The sequence below is a fragment of the Phaethon lepturus genome, unplaced genomic scaffold, assembly GCF_000687285.1.
Source record: "Phaethon lepturus isolate BGI_N335 unplaced genomic scaffold, ASM68728v1 scaffold7705, whole genome shotgun sequence".
Classification (NCBI taxonomy): domain Eukaryota; kingdom Metazoa; phylum Chordata; class Aves; order Phaethontiformes; family Phaethontidae; genus Phaethon; species Phaethon lepturus.
Window position 1 is genome coordinate 69,268 of NW_010538297.1, and position 17,720 is coordinate 86,987.

Here is a 17,720-nt window from a genome sequence, read left to right on the forward strand (position 1 = left end):
TTGTAAAATGTCAGGAGGCTACTGCTAATTTCACATGAAAGTGAAATCCAGTGCCAGAACATTACTGTGTTTGTCTGAAAACAGGTTATAGAGCAGCAGAAATTGGTTCCATTTTGCAGTTCCAGACCATTCTAACCCAAAATTAGCACTGTAAGAAACTGAAATGCCTTCATAGTAAGCATACAATGTTCAAAAAGCCCTAGGGGCATGAATTTCTGCACAGCAATAGCTCCTGCTTTCCCCCAATGTCTTTTTCTCAGGGAAGTCAAGTTGTGAAAAGGGGATAAATATGCCTTGCCTCACAAAGGCATTCCGAGGCTTAACTGATATCTGCAATATTTTTGGAAATGCTCTCATGGAAAATGTTTGGGATGCTCTTTGGAGACAAGAGCACTAGCATCTCTAATGAACGCACTTCAACGAAAACTCTGAAACAACATATGGAGAGCAAACTGAACACAGAGCACATATTTCTGACATTTATCTTTGTTTTTATTGTTAAGATAAAAGCATGCTGTTTGTTTCTTAGGATTTCATCTGCTATCGCTTTCTTTCCTTTCTCTGTGTCTTATTCTACACATCATCTGCAGCAATTTTTAAAGTTTTGCAGCAAATCCCGTGCTTTGGAAGCTTTAATGAGTCATGTAGAGAATGTTATTAGGCAAGGAGTTCATGCCTCCTTTCTGTAACCAGTATGACTATAGCAGAGAGGATATGCTTGCTGGGATGACTGACTTTAAAAAATAAAAACAAAGAAAAAGAAGTCTCCAAAGACCAGGATGGGATAGTAACAACAAATACGTTGTTACTATCAAAGAACAAATATGTTCCCTGCAAAGAACAAATATGGGCATTTAGAAACCTTTTCTTCTATTGCAATTGCATGTTTACTGAATACTAATGTACTGGACAGGGTTGCTCAGGTTCCAAGATGAGCAGTGTCTCAGTCCCAACTATACTGAATGTTACTACAAACAAGAATTGCTTAAAAACCTTGAAAATACAATGGCTGAATCTTTGAACATCTGCATCAAAAAGTATTCCCCTTTACACCCAAACTAAGCTACATGCTGATCAATATCCAAGACATCAGACAAATTACTCAAGGACACTCATCAAGATTGACAATAAAACCCCACAGCTGTAGCGGTTTTTCCAAACTGTTATAGCTTCCAAAACCTGCTGAAGATGTGAATGCCTGAGAAAAATTGTACACGCTGCTTTTGTGCATGTTACTCTTTAAATGCATAGCTGCCTCACTGTTAAAAGCTCAGAGAATTTGAGTATCACAGGAACTGTATAGGATGTAGTCAGCGATTGTTTTCTAAATGCAGGTTGTAGCATATCCCAATAGCACATCAAGTTCTCCGAGAAGTGTGGCTGTGAATCCTGAGTTACCTTCAAAGGTGTGCACTATAAATCCGTGTGCGCACATATGTATCTACACAGTTTCATTGTTCTGAAATTCAGCCTGAATTCTTTATATGGGATGCATGATAACAGACATATAAATAAAACACTGTAGAACATCTGTTTTGTTTTTATATGGGCAAAAATACACACTGAAGATGCTGTGCATATGCAAGCACCTAGTTAACACTGGGTTCTAAATTAATTTAATGAGACACAAATTTCACCATTTCCCCACAGTTTTCTTCCCACCTATATGTATGAGGTCTGACACAGGCTTGATTTCTTACCAATTAAATTTTCAGTGCAGTATTTGTTTACTAATCTTTCTACATTTTAAGGTAAAATACTCCAACATCAGTCCAGGCTAAACTATTTCTACTTTTAAACAGTTTTTCTTTTGCTGTATTGCCTACCTGTTCAAAGCTTTAAGATGACGATCTTTTCCAGACATCATTCAGTGAGATATCTGAAATTAGTTCTCACACACCTTTTCTTATAAAAGTCTTCTAGTAAGTTTTACCAGCTAGTGGGTGGAAAGACGTACAGAAACCCTTCTCTATCACTGCAGTGTTTTATTCTCTACCCCCTAAAGGTGCTATCCTCACTTGAGCAGCAACTCCATAACACAAAATCTTCCAGTGCATCTCATGCAATTTGATTGCAGTATGTTGTCTTTTGCTAAACATTGTAAATATGGCTCAATGCACTTTAGGGAGCTTCCACTAGAACGCCCACAGTTATCAGTAACCAACAGGTATCATACTAAAGTAATAGCTACATCGCATCCATTTTCTAATCTATTTAATATATCTTAGAAAAGTATTGCTGTCTGACAAGTGGATATAAATATAGTCTTCAGTGACAATCACTCTGTTTTTGAAAACAACTATTTCATCTGGCAGCAATGTTGAGTTTAAAAAATAGATTAATTTCTTGATTTTTTAAAAATTAATTCTGTTCCTTTAAAATTTTAAGCTCCTTTAGGAAAACCAAGGTCTATTTTAAGCACTGTGATCTAAAAAATCAAAACTGTTGCAGTATAGAAGATGATCCAGTGAAGCTTCTATGAACGTCAAAGGCTTCATTCAAAATCTATGCCTCTGCTAATTTTCTCCTCAAAGTCTTCTGTCTTTGCAACCATAAAATACCTTCACCATCAGCAGCAAAACTGGAACCACTGCAATCTACAGTGTTACCAGGATTGCTAGCACATGAATCACTGACTTGCCTAATCCTTTCAAAAGGTGTATGTTCATGGGATGCAAGAAATGTCAAGGCAGAATCTCATCTACATGTGCAATCCCAGTGTTGCTCATGAGAAATATCAGCAATACTCTCTTGACCATAAAAGCTGCAGAATATTTAAAGGACAGGATGGAAAAGGTGTGTGTATAATTAGGACGATACCAAACACTGTATGAAGATTTAAAATCCTGCTTGTCAGGAGCAGAAAACTGATTCAGTGGCACTTCAGGAAGATGTGATAAATTAAAAGCAATAGATTTGGAATAATTCAAAGAACATCTGAAAATGCACAAAGATAAAGTAGATCTGGTTATATACTTCTTGACTTAAATCATTAGGTAAAAAGAAATAACTCCATGGCTAAAGTCAGCAACCACCACAGAATCAATAGGTCTCTGAGCCCACACCAATCTATATGCAGCCACAGTTTTATAACAAAATGTTCACTAACATTGATATTTTTTAATAAAGTTTCACTTTACTATGTAATTAGGGTAATGTAGTAGGAGCTATGTTTCTTAACAAAAGTGCCGGTGCTTTGTACAGCATTTACTGGTATGTTAATAAAAACGGAATGCTTCTATCGAGTTCCATCTGCCTAATAGAGAAAAATGTTCATCTTAATTAGGAAAATCTTCATAAAGAAATATAAATGCAGTTAGCAATGGGCTGCAGGGAATAAATCTAGGACACTCAGGAACAACTGGTGTTTTACCAGGAAATGGAAGAGTGAATACAAACCCCAAAACAGTTGTTAGCTGTCCGGTGATTGACCACAAATAGCGATAGATGTTGAGGTTTTAAGTGTTCTATAATGAAAAATCTATTTATTTCATTAAGGTTTCGTGCTTTAGATCCTTGTTTTTTCAGGTAATAAAGCAGTCTTAGCTGACAATGAAACCATTTAAACCCTCTATGAATTAAGATGGACAAATCCATTAGCATTTTTGGAAGGAATTACTTTATAAAAAGAAAGTGCCAAGCAATGGTTCAAGAAAGATCCACCATCAAGCACTTGAAAAACGGTCACTATATCAAACACATATTTTGGGTTTTTCTGTGATGCTCACAGGCAGTTGAGAACTTTTTGCTGACTTCATTGGTACAGCAGCAGACACTACATCATCATGATAAAGGCAATATCAGAATGTAAACTACAATTAATTTTAGTCCTTAAAAATGCTTCAACAGGCATTATACACTTCTCTCTGTCAGTCTGAATCATTTTTTCCACCATTTTCTTCCAAGAGTTCTTTAATTTAAATATGCTGATGTTCCCTAACTCTGCTCATTTTCCTATCAAAATGAAATGAACTTTTACTCATCTCCCAGAATTTATTTTTTTTAGAAAAAGCATGTTAATACAAAGCACTGATGGGAAGTACTTCCCAAGTCCCAAAACATGACTCTCTGAGCCAGATTCAGTGTCAGTGCTCACAACTATCCAATGAAAAACTTTCTGCAAATATTACCTAACACTAGTTAAGATTTTATATTTTCTCTGAATGGCCTTGATAGGGAAACTAACACATACATGTAAGCAAGTGCAAAAGTGGAAATAGCATTACTGTAATATTTAATTCAAGCCAACAACCAGAAATATGGCATAAAACGCCGATGTTCTGGCTACTGACAGCTTTACTACCTCAATTCACAAAGAATATCACCAACCAATAGAAGTTGCAGCTACTTCATCCTCAGAGAATGTAATTTCGTTTGTTCATTTCAATGACTTTTACTAGACTACAGCTTCATGTTGATTAGTCAGACACATCAAAAACCACATATTAGCTGAGGTGAAGCTGTGATGACTGCAGTTGTCTAAGTGTCAATCCAAACTTTAGATGAATATAATTTGCTAGCTCTAAATGACAGAGATATAATATAGATCTCATATATCGCCAGAGTAATAAATAATTAGTGAACAGAACTGAGTAAAATAGCAGGTTGAGCACACCCCCAAATTTTGAATCTTGATGCAGAAGTCACTGATCAGAATGATCCATCTTTCTGCTTCAAATGATAAAAGAGCTTTCTCACAACCTAACACATAGCACCATCTGGCACAGACAGAGGAAACTAAGAACTTCTGGAAGAGAAGCACAAAAGCAATTTAATTTCTTCAGAATTGTCCAAGATACTAACAAAAATCCTTCAAAAACATCCATCTGACTGCTAATGTGGCTCAGTGAGCCTGCCTCCTGTAGACGTGCCTGCATAGCTAATAGTCTCAATAAAATGTTGTTGAATTGAACTGAATTGTTTGGATACGGGATGGGTGTTGTCAGAGTTAAGACAGCGTATGTGGAAAGTCAACTGTCTACCAAACTGGCTGAGTTTCAGAATTATCTCATGTCTCTTAACGGGAATTTTAGGAGCTCAGAATACAGCCCCTCAGCAGAGCTCAGCAGGCTCTTTTTGGTAGTTATTTATAAGAAGAGTGACTACAAACACCAAGATAAGCTGTGCTTTGAGCAGTATCAGACATGCGTTATTGGCTGTTTGCTGGGGCTCAACATCCTCCACGTGCAGAGGGACAGGAGTGGTCTGCTCGCACTGTCAGCCCCAAGAGGGGATGTGGAGCTGTGCCATCAGAGGCACTACTCGGACATACTGTGCTGACTGATTAGTCCAAGGTGTTTGTAGTGTAAACACAAATGGAGTCTGCAGCCTGGATGACATTAGACTGCTTCACTGATATTAGCATAGATTTATTTTATCATTGCTTTTTGAAAGTCACTTTTAATGCAGACTGTTTTCTAAATGATCCTTAAAAGACACTCCTTTCTTCCTCATCACCTTCACCTAAGGCAATAACATCCAGTAGCACTGATCTATTTGCCGCTAGTTTTCATTAATTTTACCCTCCCTAAGGGTGGTGCAGCTTTGGTGCCAGCTAATTAAAACCTATTTAGGGCTGTTCAGTGCACTTTATCAGACCGGAATTAGCTCTGCTACTTTAATGAAGACTACAGTTTTCTCTGTTATTACCAATTAAATGTTGTTATATCGCATTGCATTATATTTCTAATGCATGGCAAAGATATAGATGGCTTTAGAACCACTTACCTGGACTGAGGTACATACAAAGATGCCACATTTTGTAATTACCTAACATTTCTTTAAATCCTTTCACTTGACTCAATACATATAACATATCAAAACATCAGTGAAGTACTGGAAAAAGCTGCCAGCTTTATGCTCCCTCTAGGGAAGTACCAAGTAAAATGCATTAATGAAAACTTGTGAATGTCTGGTAATGAATATTATTTATATACAACAATTATTCAAAGTGGATGAGCATTCACTGCCTTGAACTCAAATGCTTTACTCATGAAGACTCTCAGAAAGAACATATGTCCCCCAGATTCATAACACCACATGCAAGGTTAATTCTCCAGTGTGGATAGCCCACATGAGAGGGTATTTGGTACTGCTGTAGAAATAAAAAATGCTTCATTGCAAAATAAACAAACTGGTTCGTTGGAAGTTATTTAGAGGCAATTCTTGTTTCTTCCATGAACCAATAATAAACTATTTGTCAACACCAAGGTTGTGGGTTTTGAACCTGCACTCATTGAAATCAGGGATGAAGCTCCTATGTCCACAGGATCAGAGCTTTTCTGCAGTGGAGAAGTGACTGCAGCATATACGTGTTAGCTGCTTCTCACCACATCCTTTAAAACTTGAGCACTGCTAGGATGAAACTACTGAAAAGTCCCACTAATTACCTAAAAAGATGGTACATCAAAGAGTAGAAATAGAAATCTCATTAAAGGCTTGACAGACTAGAAATCTGTTGCAATCTTACTATGCATTAGTAGCATACACTATACATACTGACGGTATTTTAGGATTAAACTAAAATAGATGTGGTTACAATCCACTCAGTACATTTTAAAATATGAGTTGAACTTGGTTTCCTTCCAGAATTTTTGCTGAGAACATGTTGAAACAGACCTCTGTTCAATCTAATATTGCAAGCAAGAGTTGATGTTTCTCTGAGGAACTGAAGGAATATTTGGCTGAGGAACCTGAGTCTGCCTCAGCATCATAATAGTCTGGCACAATGTGCGAAACTATTTTCATCACCCACAAATCTCATGTGCTCTCCCTTTACTGCTGCCACAAATGCCACATACCTCTAACAGCCTCATGACCGTCCCTAGAAACAGCGAATGGGTCCTGTGAATTGAAGATGTTACAGAAAATGAAACAGTTTCCAAACTGAGGTCCCTTGATTAGTAGGGAACTGCAGCATGTTTTCTTGTGATACAGAAGGTGTTGGCTGATGACGCATTGATTGTTTCCCTTGGTTCTGGCTGACAAGTGCACTATATGATGTTAAACACACCACTTAGTAATGGGTGTGGAAAAGTAGGATTAAAAATGAAAGTTGCAGTAGATAACAAGGATATTGTTATCTCTGATTGCCAGTGTGAGAAGTGGCGGTATGTTTTTTCACAGTGTTGAAGTGAGGCACGTGCAAACACAATGTGATGTGATTCATGAGGCAGGCTCTTTACAATTTGCCACTGTTCACAATGTGAAACTTTTAGTTGTGTAATGGATAAAGGAGAAAGAAAGTGGGCCACTTTGTTCTTAAGCAGCCTAATGTGAAAGTTCTTAAGCAATGGGAGAACAGAAGTTCAATCTGCCTTTGACATGGAAAGAAGCATTTGTATTGCATTAATTGTGTAACAATAAAACCTTGAGATGTGTTACTTTGTTGAAGGGTAATGCATTAGGCTGGAAATGAGGATACTTTGACATTGGATGATGAGTTTTTTCAATAGGATACACTAATGCCTGGTCACACAATAAGGATTTTGATAATGTAGTCACTGTGACTTGACTGACTGTTTATATTTATGACTATGGAAGAGTCATAAATATAAACAAATTTATGTTTAGCAACGCAATATAATGTATCCATAATCATATTTAGCTCAATTAATATGTAAACTGGATGACATGGATTATTGGAGGGCATTTTTGAAGAACGGATCTTGTGTATTTTCTCTACTAGCCTCTGTTCATGAGCTTGTTCAGTTAAACTAAAGAAGCCATGATAAACTTGACACTTTTATAGGAGCTCCCTCTGGCTCCAGAATCACAGCAGCAACATGTGCACCTGGTGAACAAGCTGAGGGGCATCCACTCTAACCAAGTTTTGACAGTTTAATTACAAAGTGAATCAAGGAAGTTTGAGAGAATAAGTTCTTCTACTTTAAAAGCTAAGTCAAAAGTTTGGACCAAGTTAAACTGTTTGTGAATTTCTGTATTTTTAATTTCGTCAAAATAAGTACAGTCCTTCACAACTGCAAATTCATGATGTGCAAATTCAAATACTAATACTAAGGCACAGCAGTGATCTGGAAACTCCTTCCTAGTTATCTCCAGTGAGTACACATGACAGGTGTCCTTCCATGCCAAAACACAAATGATCAGCATTATTTCAGCTTGGTTACAAAATCCTGCCATTTGTGGCCTTAATTTCACAAATCAAATTTCTGCTCTGAACATGCTAGCCAAAACAGTGGCCCTCACATTTTCATCTACAGCCCTCACCTTTCATCTACAGCCCTCATGTTCTCAAGCACGGAAAATAGAATTTCAGCATAATTCTGGTAGAAATGCAAATCTATTACAGTATCATTGATAACCCATTTTCACCAAGAAATAATGCATAACCCTGAGGTTTGTGTTTGAAGAAAAGCTACAGCAAATCTCAGCAGAAAAGAAAATACAATATCCAGAGTTATCCTGACATTGTACATTTGGAAATGTTGTTTGTGTAGGATTATCCTCTTCAAATAAAATGTCAATTTAATCAATAGTAAATTGAGCTGAAAACAACACACAGCTTTGAAAACGTTTCAGGAAGACATCCAATATTTTTGGGACTCAAGCCAACAGAAATGGAAAGAACAGAAGGTAGCGTAGGTGGGGTAAATGGGGCCTAGCTGCTGCCTCATCAAGTGCTTATAACAGTCAAAACCATGTAACAATCCATTAAAAACATATCTGCGGACTCATTTAATAGCTGGCATCCAGCATGGACCTCTCTCATGCATCTTTTCTCAAACATTATAATTGTTCTTCACAGTTAGGACTTACCGGTCTTTTCCTGTCTCCTTCTTAAATACTACATCACAGTAACTCATGCGCTTTTCTGTTGTCACATAGATTTTGGCAGTTGGGTAGCTGTCAACAGTTTTCTTCAGCATGTTGTACACAATGCCATTTCCATCCTTCCTCATGTTTCGAAAAGGTCCCCAGATCACGTAAACAGTGTTGTTGGTTTCTTTGAAAAAGTACTCAGGATTCTTGAGTAGGAGAGGCACACTTGTGTGAGAGACCACTCTTACGGTTGTCCTCTTCCCAACATCCTCCTCATAGCCCTTTGTGGGAGCATTGTTCATCCTCCATATGCAGGAGGACTTGTCTATCTCGGCTCCCAACTTCTGGCCAGCCATCTGTCCCGAGTTTGAAACAATGGCACAGAGGTCACAGTCAAGTTGTAGAGGCTGGAAGAAAGAAAACAAAAAATACATGGCAAGTCTTTATCTGTAAAACATGAAGACTGAAAATTCAGTTAAAAGAAAGACAGGTAAAGGCCAACAAATTGATAGTAATGCTTCTCTCAAAAAAAACCCCCTAACAAGCCCCATGTGCTAGAGCTGGTAGAAAACCCTACCACTACAAAGCTCTGAATGCAATCCTTTAGTGAAATAGGCAGTTCCAATCTTTTCCTTTGTTCTCCACCTTCCAAAGTCAACTAGAAAAATCATCATTCCTTTTTTCCCCTCTAAATATTAGTCTTTTCACTAGAAATCAATGAAAGAAAGAAGCAGCAGAAAACAATATTTAGATCAATGCTGCCTTCTCTTTTAACAAGGTGTTGTCAGCAATAGGAAAAAAGTACAGAAAAAATAATGCTGGAAAATTAACTATATACTGACCGTGTTTATGTGTCTGAATGAATAGTTCCCAAATTTGTGATCAAGTCAAACATGAGATGTAATTCTCAAGAGCAATCTAGTAGCATGAAAATCCTGCAGTTGGAAAGGAGATGTAGACAGAGGAATACATTGTTCTCTCCAGAGAATGGTTATGACCCATGAAAAATGAGAGTCAGATGGACTGGTGACACATGAACTAGGAACTTAATCCTGGGCAAACTGAAGTCAAAGACAGTATTTCCTGAGTATGTCCTAGGGTACTATTTCTCCAGTATGAATTGAAAATAGGAACAGTTATCTAACAGCGATATAGGGACCTATATGATGTTCCATTTGTCAGAGTATAAATAGTAAATGTCTTTTAGTTCTTTTGTACCAACAGACTAAAAGGAAATGCCCTGTATTTAAGTTGGATTGTATGAAAAGTTTGGTTAGAAATCTAAATCAAATGAAAACTGGATCCATCAAAAAAGTCTACAGAAGATGGTCCAGGCCACAGATCATCTACAATTTTTTGTATGGTCAGAGACTTGATCTTCTGTCCTGCTCCCAACTGGGAGTCAGTGACTTCTGTTTAAATGTTTGTTAGGAATAATTCCCCTCATGTCCTTCGAACATTTAGCCTGACGGGATGCTAGGCGCTTTTCTGATCAGACTTGTGGTTATTTCTTTATATTATTATAAATATTATTACTTTATTACTTTAAAATCACACCCCATTTAGCTGATGTGGATGAATATCCTGGCTACATCTGACCACTATAACCTTAGGACATGGTGGCTGACAAAACATCAAATTTCTTTGATAATGGTGCATAATATAAGGACAAGAGGTAAACGTCTGAAGAGAGCCAAATTACTACAGCTAAAATATCTCATCTCTGGGTGACAAATATTGTACTGAACTAAGGCACATCCTGCAAGACTTCTGCAATAAATCTCACAATTGCAAAGGTTTGATTTCTCTATTGTGACTGGTTTGATTTCTCTGAGTGGTTCATGGAAATGTTCTTTCCTCATTTCATCAGGAGTTAAAGATGCCTGACTGCATGCAAAAGCATTGGCAACATTTCCTTTACAGAACACCATGTATTTTTTTTTATAGCTGTGGTAGTTTGAGAGAGCTGTCCTGCATAGCACTCTGACAGCAGGGATGAAATCCCAAGAGACGCAGCTGAACACAACAGTCTTTCTGTTTACTGCTTAGTTGCAGAAATCCTCTCTTAGTTACATTATGAGGACATGGCTAAACAAATCCATAAGCATAACTTACATCCTAACATGAAGTGAATTGTTGAAGTCCCAGTAGATTAATTTATAGCTTTCAGGGTGAACTTTCAAACTAGCAAATGATGAATATGAAATGGCTAGATAGGAGAAGCCAATCTGGTCAAGAATCTGGTCCCGTTTACATTTGTCTTAACCTCAGTGTTGGTTTTTGCTTGTTTTTTGTGGTTTTTTTTTTTCTTTTCACAATATTCTTCCTTCTCCATTAAAATGGAGCTGCTCTCCTAAATTTGGAATTGTTTGATTTTTCTAACCTTAGTTAGAAATGTATTGCACATTTTCTATTCACTGAGTATAACTGTTCTGCTCAAATAAACTGAGTACAGTCACTCCTGCGATTGTGTCGCCCAGTTTTCTAGCTCTTTTGTTGTGATTCATTTACCTTGTTCCAATTTATAAAGCGCTTTCATAATACTGAATGCCTGCACTAGGTCAACATAGAATCTGCTCCTCTTCAGTAGAGGCAGAAACTTAACCCCTCCCAGCCCTATCGCAGAATAAATGCTTTTTACAATGTAGAAAAATTTTACATATCCTAATATGCATATTTGCCAACAGAGATCCCAGAGAGAGTTTGGAAACTGACTGACACTCGTGACAGGCATCCCACTGACACTAGAATCATCCATTGACTTCAGTATCTTTTTGCATCATATGTTCCTCAATGTATGAGAAAACACACAACAATATTCATTTGTTGAACCCCCATGTGGAGACAGGCCAGCAGCTTATGGTGTTGGTTTGTAAGTCTCACAGACAAAAGGGGCAGTTTCAGTAATCCACATAAACCAGCTTTCTAATTTTCCTCATTTTAACATGACATTCCTGTTTATTATTACACCCTAGCTCAGGTATGGCTATCCCATCAGTTTAAGACTCAAAAGCTGCTCAAATGTAGCTCCTCTGCCAGGTGGCTCCCACAGGAGCTATTCAGGCACAGGGATTTGGGTGCCCAAGGGGGCAGAATATGGAAGCACCTGGGCAGTGGTGGCTGCAACTTTTGCTACTGAACTAGGACACAGCTGACAGCTCCCTATGACCCTTGAGGAGTTGGGGTGATGTGCTGTTGTCCCTCCTCACCCCATACTCTGGGGTCTTACATCCCTCACACCCTTTTCCCATATGCAGATTTTTGGCTGCAAGGTTGCCCACAATAGCCCTAACCTGTATGAGAAACTATTAGTTTTCCATTTAACTTGCTGTATTTTTTGTATTAAGGACGAACAGAGACAGGGAGACAATTCTTATACACAGAAACCAGAATACAGAGAGATGAAAACTGGAGAATTAGAGAAAATGTGCCTTCTTGGTGATCTGTTTTGCAATTAACAGTAACTGTTTACAGGTGTCCATATCACAAACACCAGGATAGCAATTAAACACTAACTCAGCAGCAGCCTTATCAGAGAAACCAAAAATGGGTCTGGCAGGCAGTCCAGGATGCCCTCTCACCTGCTGAGATGGTCCAGCAGCAGTGGGATTGGTATGGATTGGCAGGACTATACAGAAACCTGTGCTGTTACTGTTTATGCTCTCTGGACCGAGAACATCAGTTAAGTGTTTACCTGTACCCTTCACAAGATCTTCATTCACTTGCATTGTAGATATATGAGCTAAAAAATCCCCCACAGCGACCCATCCATCTTTTCTTCTCTTTTCATGTATTTAGACACATATTTTACCTCTACACACCACGGGGACTGAGCTATTATTGCTTCTAGAAAATTATTCATTTTATCACTGACCAGAAGGACATAGAAGTCCTCAGCAGCACAGCTGGACATGATTCTTACAAATTGTCCCATTTTCTTCCTGAATGATGCATTGTAACTGTTGAGGACCACTTATATTTTAATCAGTAAAGAAAATGAAATGTTTGACCTTTCCATTTCCTGTGCAAGCTTACAGACAATAGAAAAGATAATTAAAACTGTGAATTAGAACTTGCAAAGCAGTGCCGTTTCTCTAGCAAAGAGAAATAGCTGTGTAATAAAGGTCACTTATCAAACAGTTCTAGTTATTAAATCTTTGCATTTAGCACTGAAGTGGCTCCACAGAATCAAAAGGTCAAATCATTAAATAACAAAAACAGCCAGAATTAGAAAAGGTCACAAGCAAATCTAACTAGAAGTAGGTCACAAAACATGATTCTCTTCCACAGAGTACGTCAATATTCGCAAAATTGGTTACTTTCCAATTTGAAACAACTCCCCTGTCATTTCAAATGTCTCCACCAAGAGACTGAAATTCCAGCTACAGGACTGTTTGTATGGGTGGGTTTCCCGATGGCACAGGTAGTGGATCACCAAGTTTCCCAGACCCAGACCTGTAGGTCTGCTGAAGTCCCAAGCAGGGATGATCTCAAGCCAAGTCCCAACCTCTTGGCCAAAACATCAGCACAAAAGTCAATAGAGTCCAACAAAACAATGTCTTGACAGACCAGTCACGTGCCAAGCTCCTGTCTTAGCAGAGGCTGCCAGATTCACTCTTCAGTTGGACCAAATCTAGCTCAAGACCTCTGCAGATGTAATTTACACTAATGAAAAGCTGAATTTGTCTTGTGACTTCTTAGCACTCTAGGTTCACTCCAACCACCAACTCTGCTTCACTGTGAATTCCACAACTAATCATACAGATAGTTAGGAAATTCAGATTAAACTTTCCCAATTTTTACTTTATCAATATGATTGTAAATTTGTAAATTGGACGCAATGCCCATTCAGTACATAATGAGGCAATTATTAGCAGCTCACCACATATTAATTTGCTCCTTTAATGTTGAAACAAATTAGATCTTTTCTTATAATCATCCTATTTGAGTGAATTCTAACAAAGCTGATTGAACAAAGCTCCAGAGAGACTTTCTTTATTTCAGTGCCATTTATTCTTCCACTTTTCTTGGATGTCTTTAGAATTTCAGAGGATACAACATTTATAATGATGCCAGTAGGGAATAGATTTTTGCCTTTATTCTTCTTGATGTTCTTTTGAGGTCTTTGAAATGAAAGGTACAAGAGAGGCATTAACCGTCTGGCATTGTTTTTATTGCTTTTCTCTACTTCACAAGCAAAAAATGTATTTTAATTTTTCCTGTGTTTCAGTGATGATTAACCAAGCCAGTTTTATCTACACTTACTCACTTTCTTCAGACCTCTGACTGGGAGGAAAGACTTGCCAGGCTGCTCTAAGACAAAATTCAGCACATTTAAAGAAAAGAGAGAGAGTACTTGTGCGTTCACCCAGCAAGAGCTATCAATTTAATACAACACTCAGAAGCACTGTATATAAATCACATTACATAACTAAGATGAAGCAATAAAAATACAAGTGATATAAAACTACAGGTCTGATTACCCCTTTTGTAATTTTGTACAAACCACAATTGTGGTTGTACCCCCTTTCCTCCTGTGGTAGAGTTGTGGTTTTTTTAGCCTTTAGCAGTTGATTTTGGTCCTAGCCCTCAACACCACATCCCAGCAAACATCTCTGTCCTCATAAAATTTAATGTTAAGATGTCATAATGATTTTAACATTTTGACGTTATTTTGAAATAAACGCTATGTCAACATGCATCCCATTTCCAAATGAATAGAATATGAACTGCCTCTTCATAAGACTGTTTCTGAGACCGAAGTGCCTGGGATATTTTATTTAGATGACGGCCACTGATATGTACATAAGTGCTAGCAGGAAGATTTTATTTAAATTGAATGAATTGGAAGACAATGCATAGGGGCCACATAATGGGACTAATCTTGCAGCAAGAGACTGAACCATCACTGAAATTCTTTCTACACACACTGACCCAGATGTTACAGGACTGCTATTCTTTGATTTGTTGTTCATGTTACAGCTCCTTTAAAGGGCTGTATCAGCCCTTGGCTTGAACAGGGATCCTGTGGATTGCCAGTGCCAGTGGTAAAAAGACAGAAGAGGGAAGGAAGCTCAGACTTTGGTCAGAGGTTGAAACTTGCATGCCAGACTCTGGAGCACCATCTAAACTTTCATGTAGCAAGCATATTTTCAAAACATTTTAGCTTGCTTTCTCACGGAAAGGGAAAAAAAGAACCACAAACCCAAACCTTCTGAACAAGACCCACAGTGTAAAGTGATGCAAGCGTCATCTTTCTCACTTTCAAGACAGCTCCAGTTACTCTATGTCAGCTCAAACCTCTTTCAAGATGTAGCAGAGCAAATGCTCACCAGAATCTTATTGGTTTTGCTGCTGCTGCTACTGGGAACAATATAGACAGCTTTGAAACAAGGCAAGACTCAAGTACATCTCATGATACTGAGAGATGAAAAATAAACACCTCAAAGATATGTGAAAAAACTCTGAGTAGCAACAGAGTCGAGTATATGACCTATAAAGAAGAAAGCAGAAAAACAGGTCTTTTAATGTATTTTCCTCTTTTCTAATATAAAGCAAAAATTGAAAAGTCAAAGATAATACCTCTCTTGATAATCCCATAAAACAAAATTTGAGTAAAGCCAGGTCCAGATTGATTAAAATATTTTCCTTCTATTTTTAAAAAATCATATTTAAATAGTTTTCTAAAATGGAATTTAAATGTGCCTTCAGTTGAACATTTTTCTGTATTGTGAAAAGCTTAAACCATGGTAGTTCACATTAACAGAACAGCACTTTTCATTTTTTCCTTTCTTCTTGATTTCCAGTCATTGAAACGGACACCTTTCAAATGAGCCAACACCAGTATTTTCTTCTGGAATAATCAGTTATTGAAAGATTCCCAATAGCTCTATCAGTAAAAAAGACTCAAAAATAAAGAGGTGGCAGAGAGTAAATAAAGAACAGGAGAAATTGTGCTGTCAGATTCAGTGTTCCAAGTACAACAGAAAGAGCCAGCAGAGGCAAAGTGCTGGAGGACTGATGGCCAACAGCCCTGAGGGACTTTGAGCACTGAGAAAGTGGCAGGTGAAGAAAGTTTTGCCCTAAGGCATTGCCTGAAGGGTGTGTGAGGACCTGTCCTGCACATGCTCTCTTGGTCAGTCGAAGCCGCATTTCAGTTTGTGTCTCAGGTGGTTGGTAAATGCTCTTCTCCCCATGAAGGATGGCAGAAGGGACATGCTCTTATTAACATGAATGAATATGTCGCAAAAGGGGAAGGAAATAAATGGAAGCAGGATACCAAAAGAGAAGCAAGGACAGAAAAAATTTCAGAGAAGAACTGAAACAGGCTATGAAAAGGTAGAATATACTTTAGTGCTAAAAAGAGAAACATGTAATGGGAAAGAGGATTTGAGAAAAAGTAAAATACTGATATATAGCCAGTAAGATAAACCATGATGTTCAGGAATGAAATCCAGCAAAAGAGAAGAAGCAGAACACCTAAATATATTTGTTCAGTTATAAACTAACTGTTGTGGAGAAAGCTTTATCAGACATGTCAATCAAATCACTCAGCATTAGGCAGAGAGAATAGCTTTTTTTCCTTTGAACTGCAACTGCCCAAGCAGAAAACAGATGGAAACAGATACATTCAGTCCAGCATATAGTACTACAGCTTGTAGGTAACCAGAAACCCAGACATCTGTAGATATACAGATGTCTACAGTTCCAGATCCACATAATTAACACCCCTGAATTGGAGGGAGGGGGCCCACAGGGGAAGAGCAGCACAATCTTCTTTGACATATAAAGTATCAGGATAAAAATACAAATATGCCCAAGAACGTGTGGAAATGTTCATGTCAAATGCAGTCGAGGATTGAATACCTAAGTGTTACGGGAGGGAAGCAAACTCCATCATGCACACCCTACACAGAAAGTACACAAGGAAAGCACTAAAATAACATCCACTCTGAAAAACGGCCTGTGAAAAAATTAATTTCCCAGTTGTTCAAAAAGGAAAACCAAACAAACTTCATTAGTTATAGAGTACCCCTACCTCCATCCCAGTGGTTTAGCTGATGACCATAAATAACCAGAATGTTCGCGACACTTCAGTTATCACTCATTTACAAATGTACAGCCTGTGAAATGTCAGGGTTTTGTAATAGTACAAAAGCCAGGAATTCGCCCATCAAATGCTGCTTGCTGAATGCTGAATCCAGTAAGTCATTTATCTCAACATCCACCACATTGCTCACTTGCCCTCGCTAGCGCGTGATGACTGTTGAATTTTGTGCACAAAAGTTACTGGGGAAACACAATTTACACCAGACTCTGTCCATCAAACTGCATAAACTACTCCAAACACAACACAATCAGCTGATCTTAACAATGGCACCCTTTTCGTCGCTCTATTGCAAAACTGTATTTGCAACAGTATATTTGCTGCCAGCAAAAAATGTCATCACTTGATCCAGCAAGTTATTGGTATCATAATATTTAGGTTTATTTTATCTTCTACAATTCTCTGTTTATATTAAATTTCTTTTCTGGTTTTTGTATGTAGCAATAAGAAAGATAAAATTTGTTTCTGCTCTATACAGGAATATTTGTTTGACAAACAATAGAAAACAAAAATACAAACAATACAAAACTCAAGGAGGCAAAATGTCACTTACAACTCAAGGAGACTTCTTCACTATGAAATTTCCTACTATAAGACTATTTCTAAGGAATTCTTTGTTACATATGCAAAACATTGCTTACTCTGTAACCGCTGACTTTAATTTTTATTTATTATAAATACCCACAGATGGTGGTAAAGTGTATAACGTATACAGCAGATTTGTTCCAAGTTTGCTTTCTCTAATAACCTCCTATTACCAGCACTCACCATTAATCATGGGCCATTATCTAGGAACTTACTTGGCTGAATCACAGATGCAGGAACGCCTGTT

The 17,720-nt window shown here is 37.8% G+C and overlaps 1 protein-coding gene across 1 annotated transcript in view; it reads right to left on the reverse strand.

The window, feature by feature from the left end:
• The window catches only part of ST6GALNAC3 (ST6 (alpha-N-acetyl-neuraminyl-2,3-beta-galactosyl-1,3)-N-acetylgalactosaminide alpha-2,6-sialyltransferase 3), a 160,672-nt gene that overhangs the window by 62,684 nt on the left and 80,268 nt on the right, over positions 1–17,720 (reverse strand). The window contains exon 4 of the mRNA XM_010286750.1: positions 8,779–9,188. Coding sequence (XP_010285052.1) covers positions 8,779–9,188 — 410 coding nt within the window. The remainder of the gene's footprint in view (positions 1–8,778; positions 9,189–17,720) is intronic.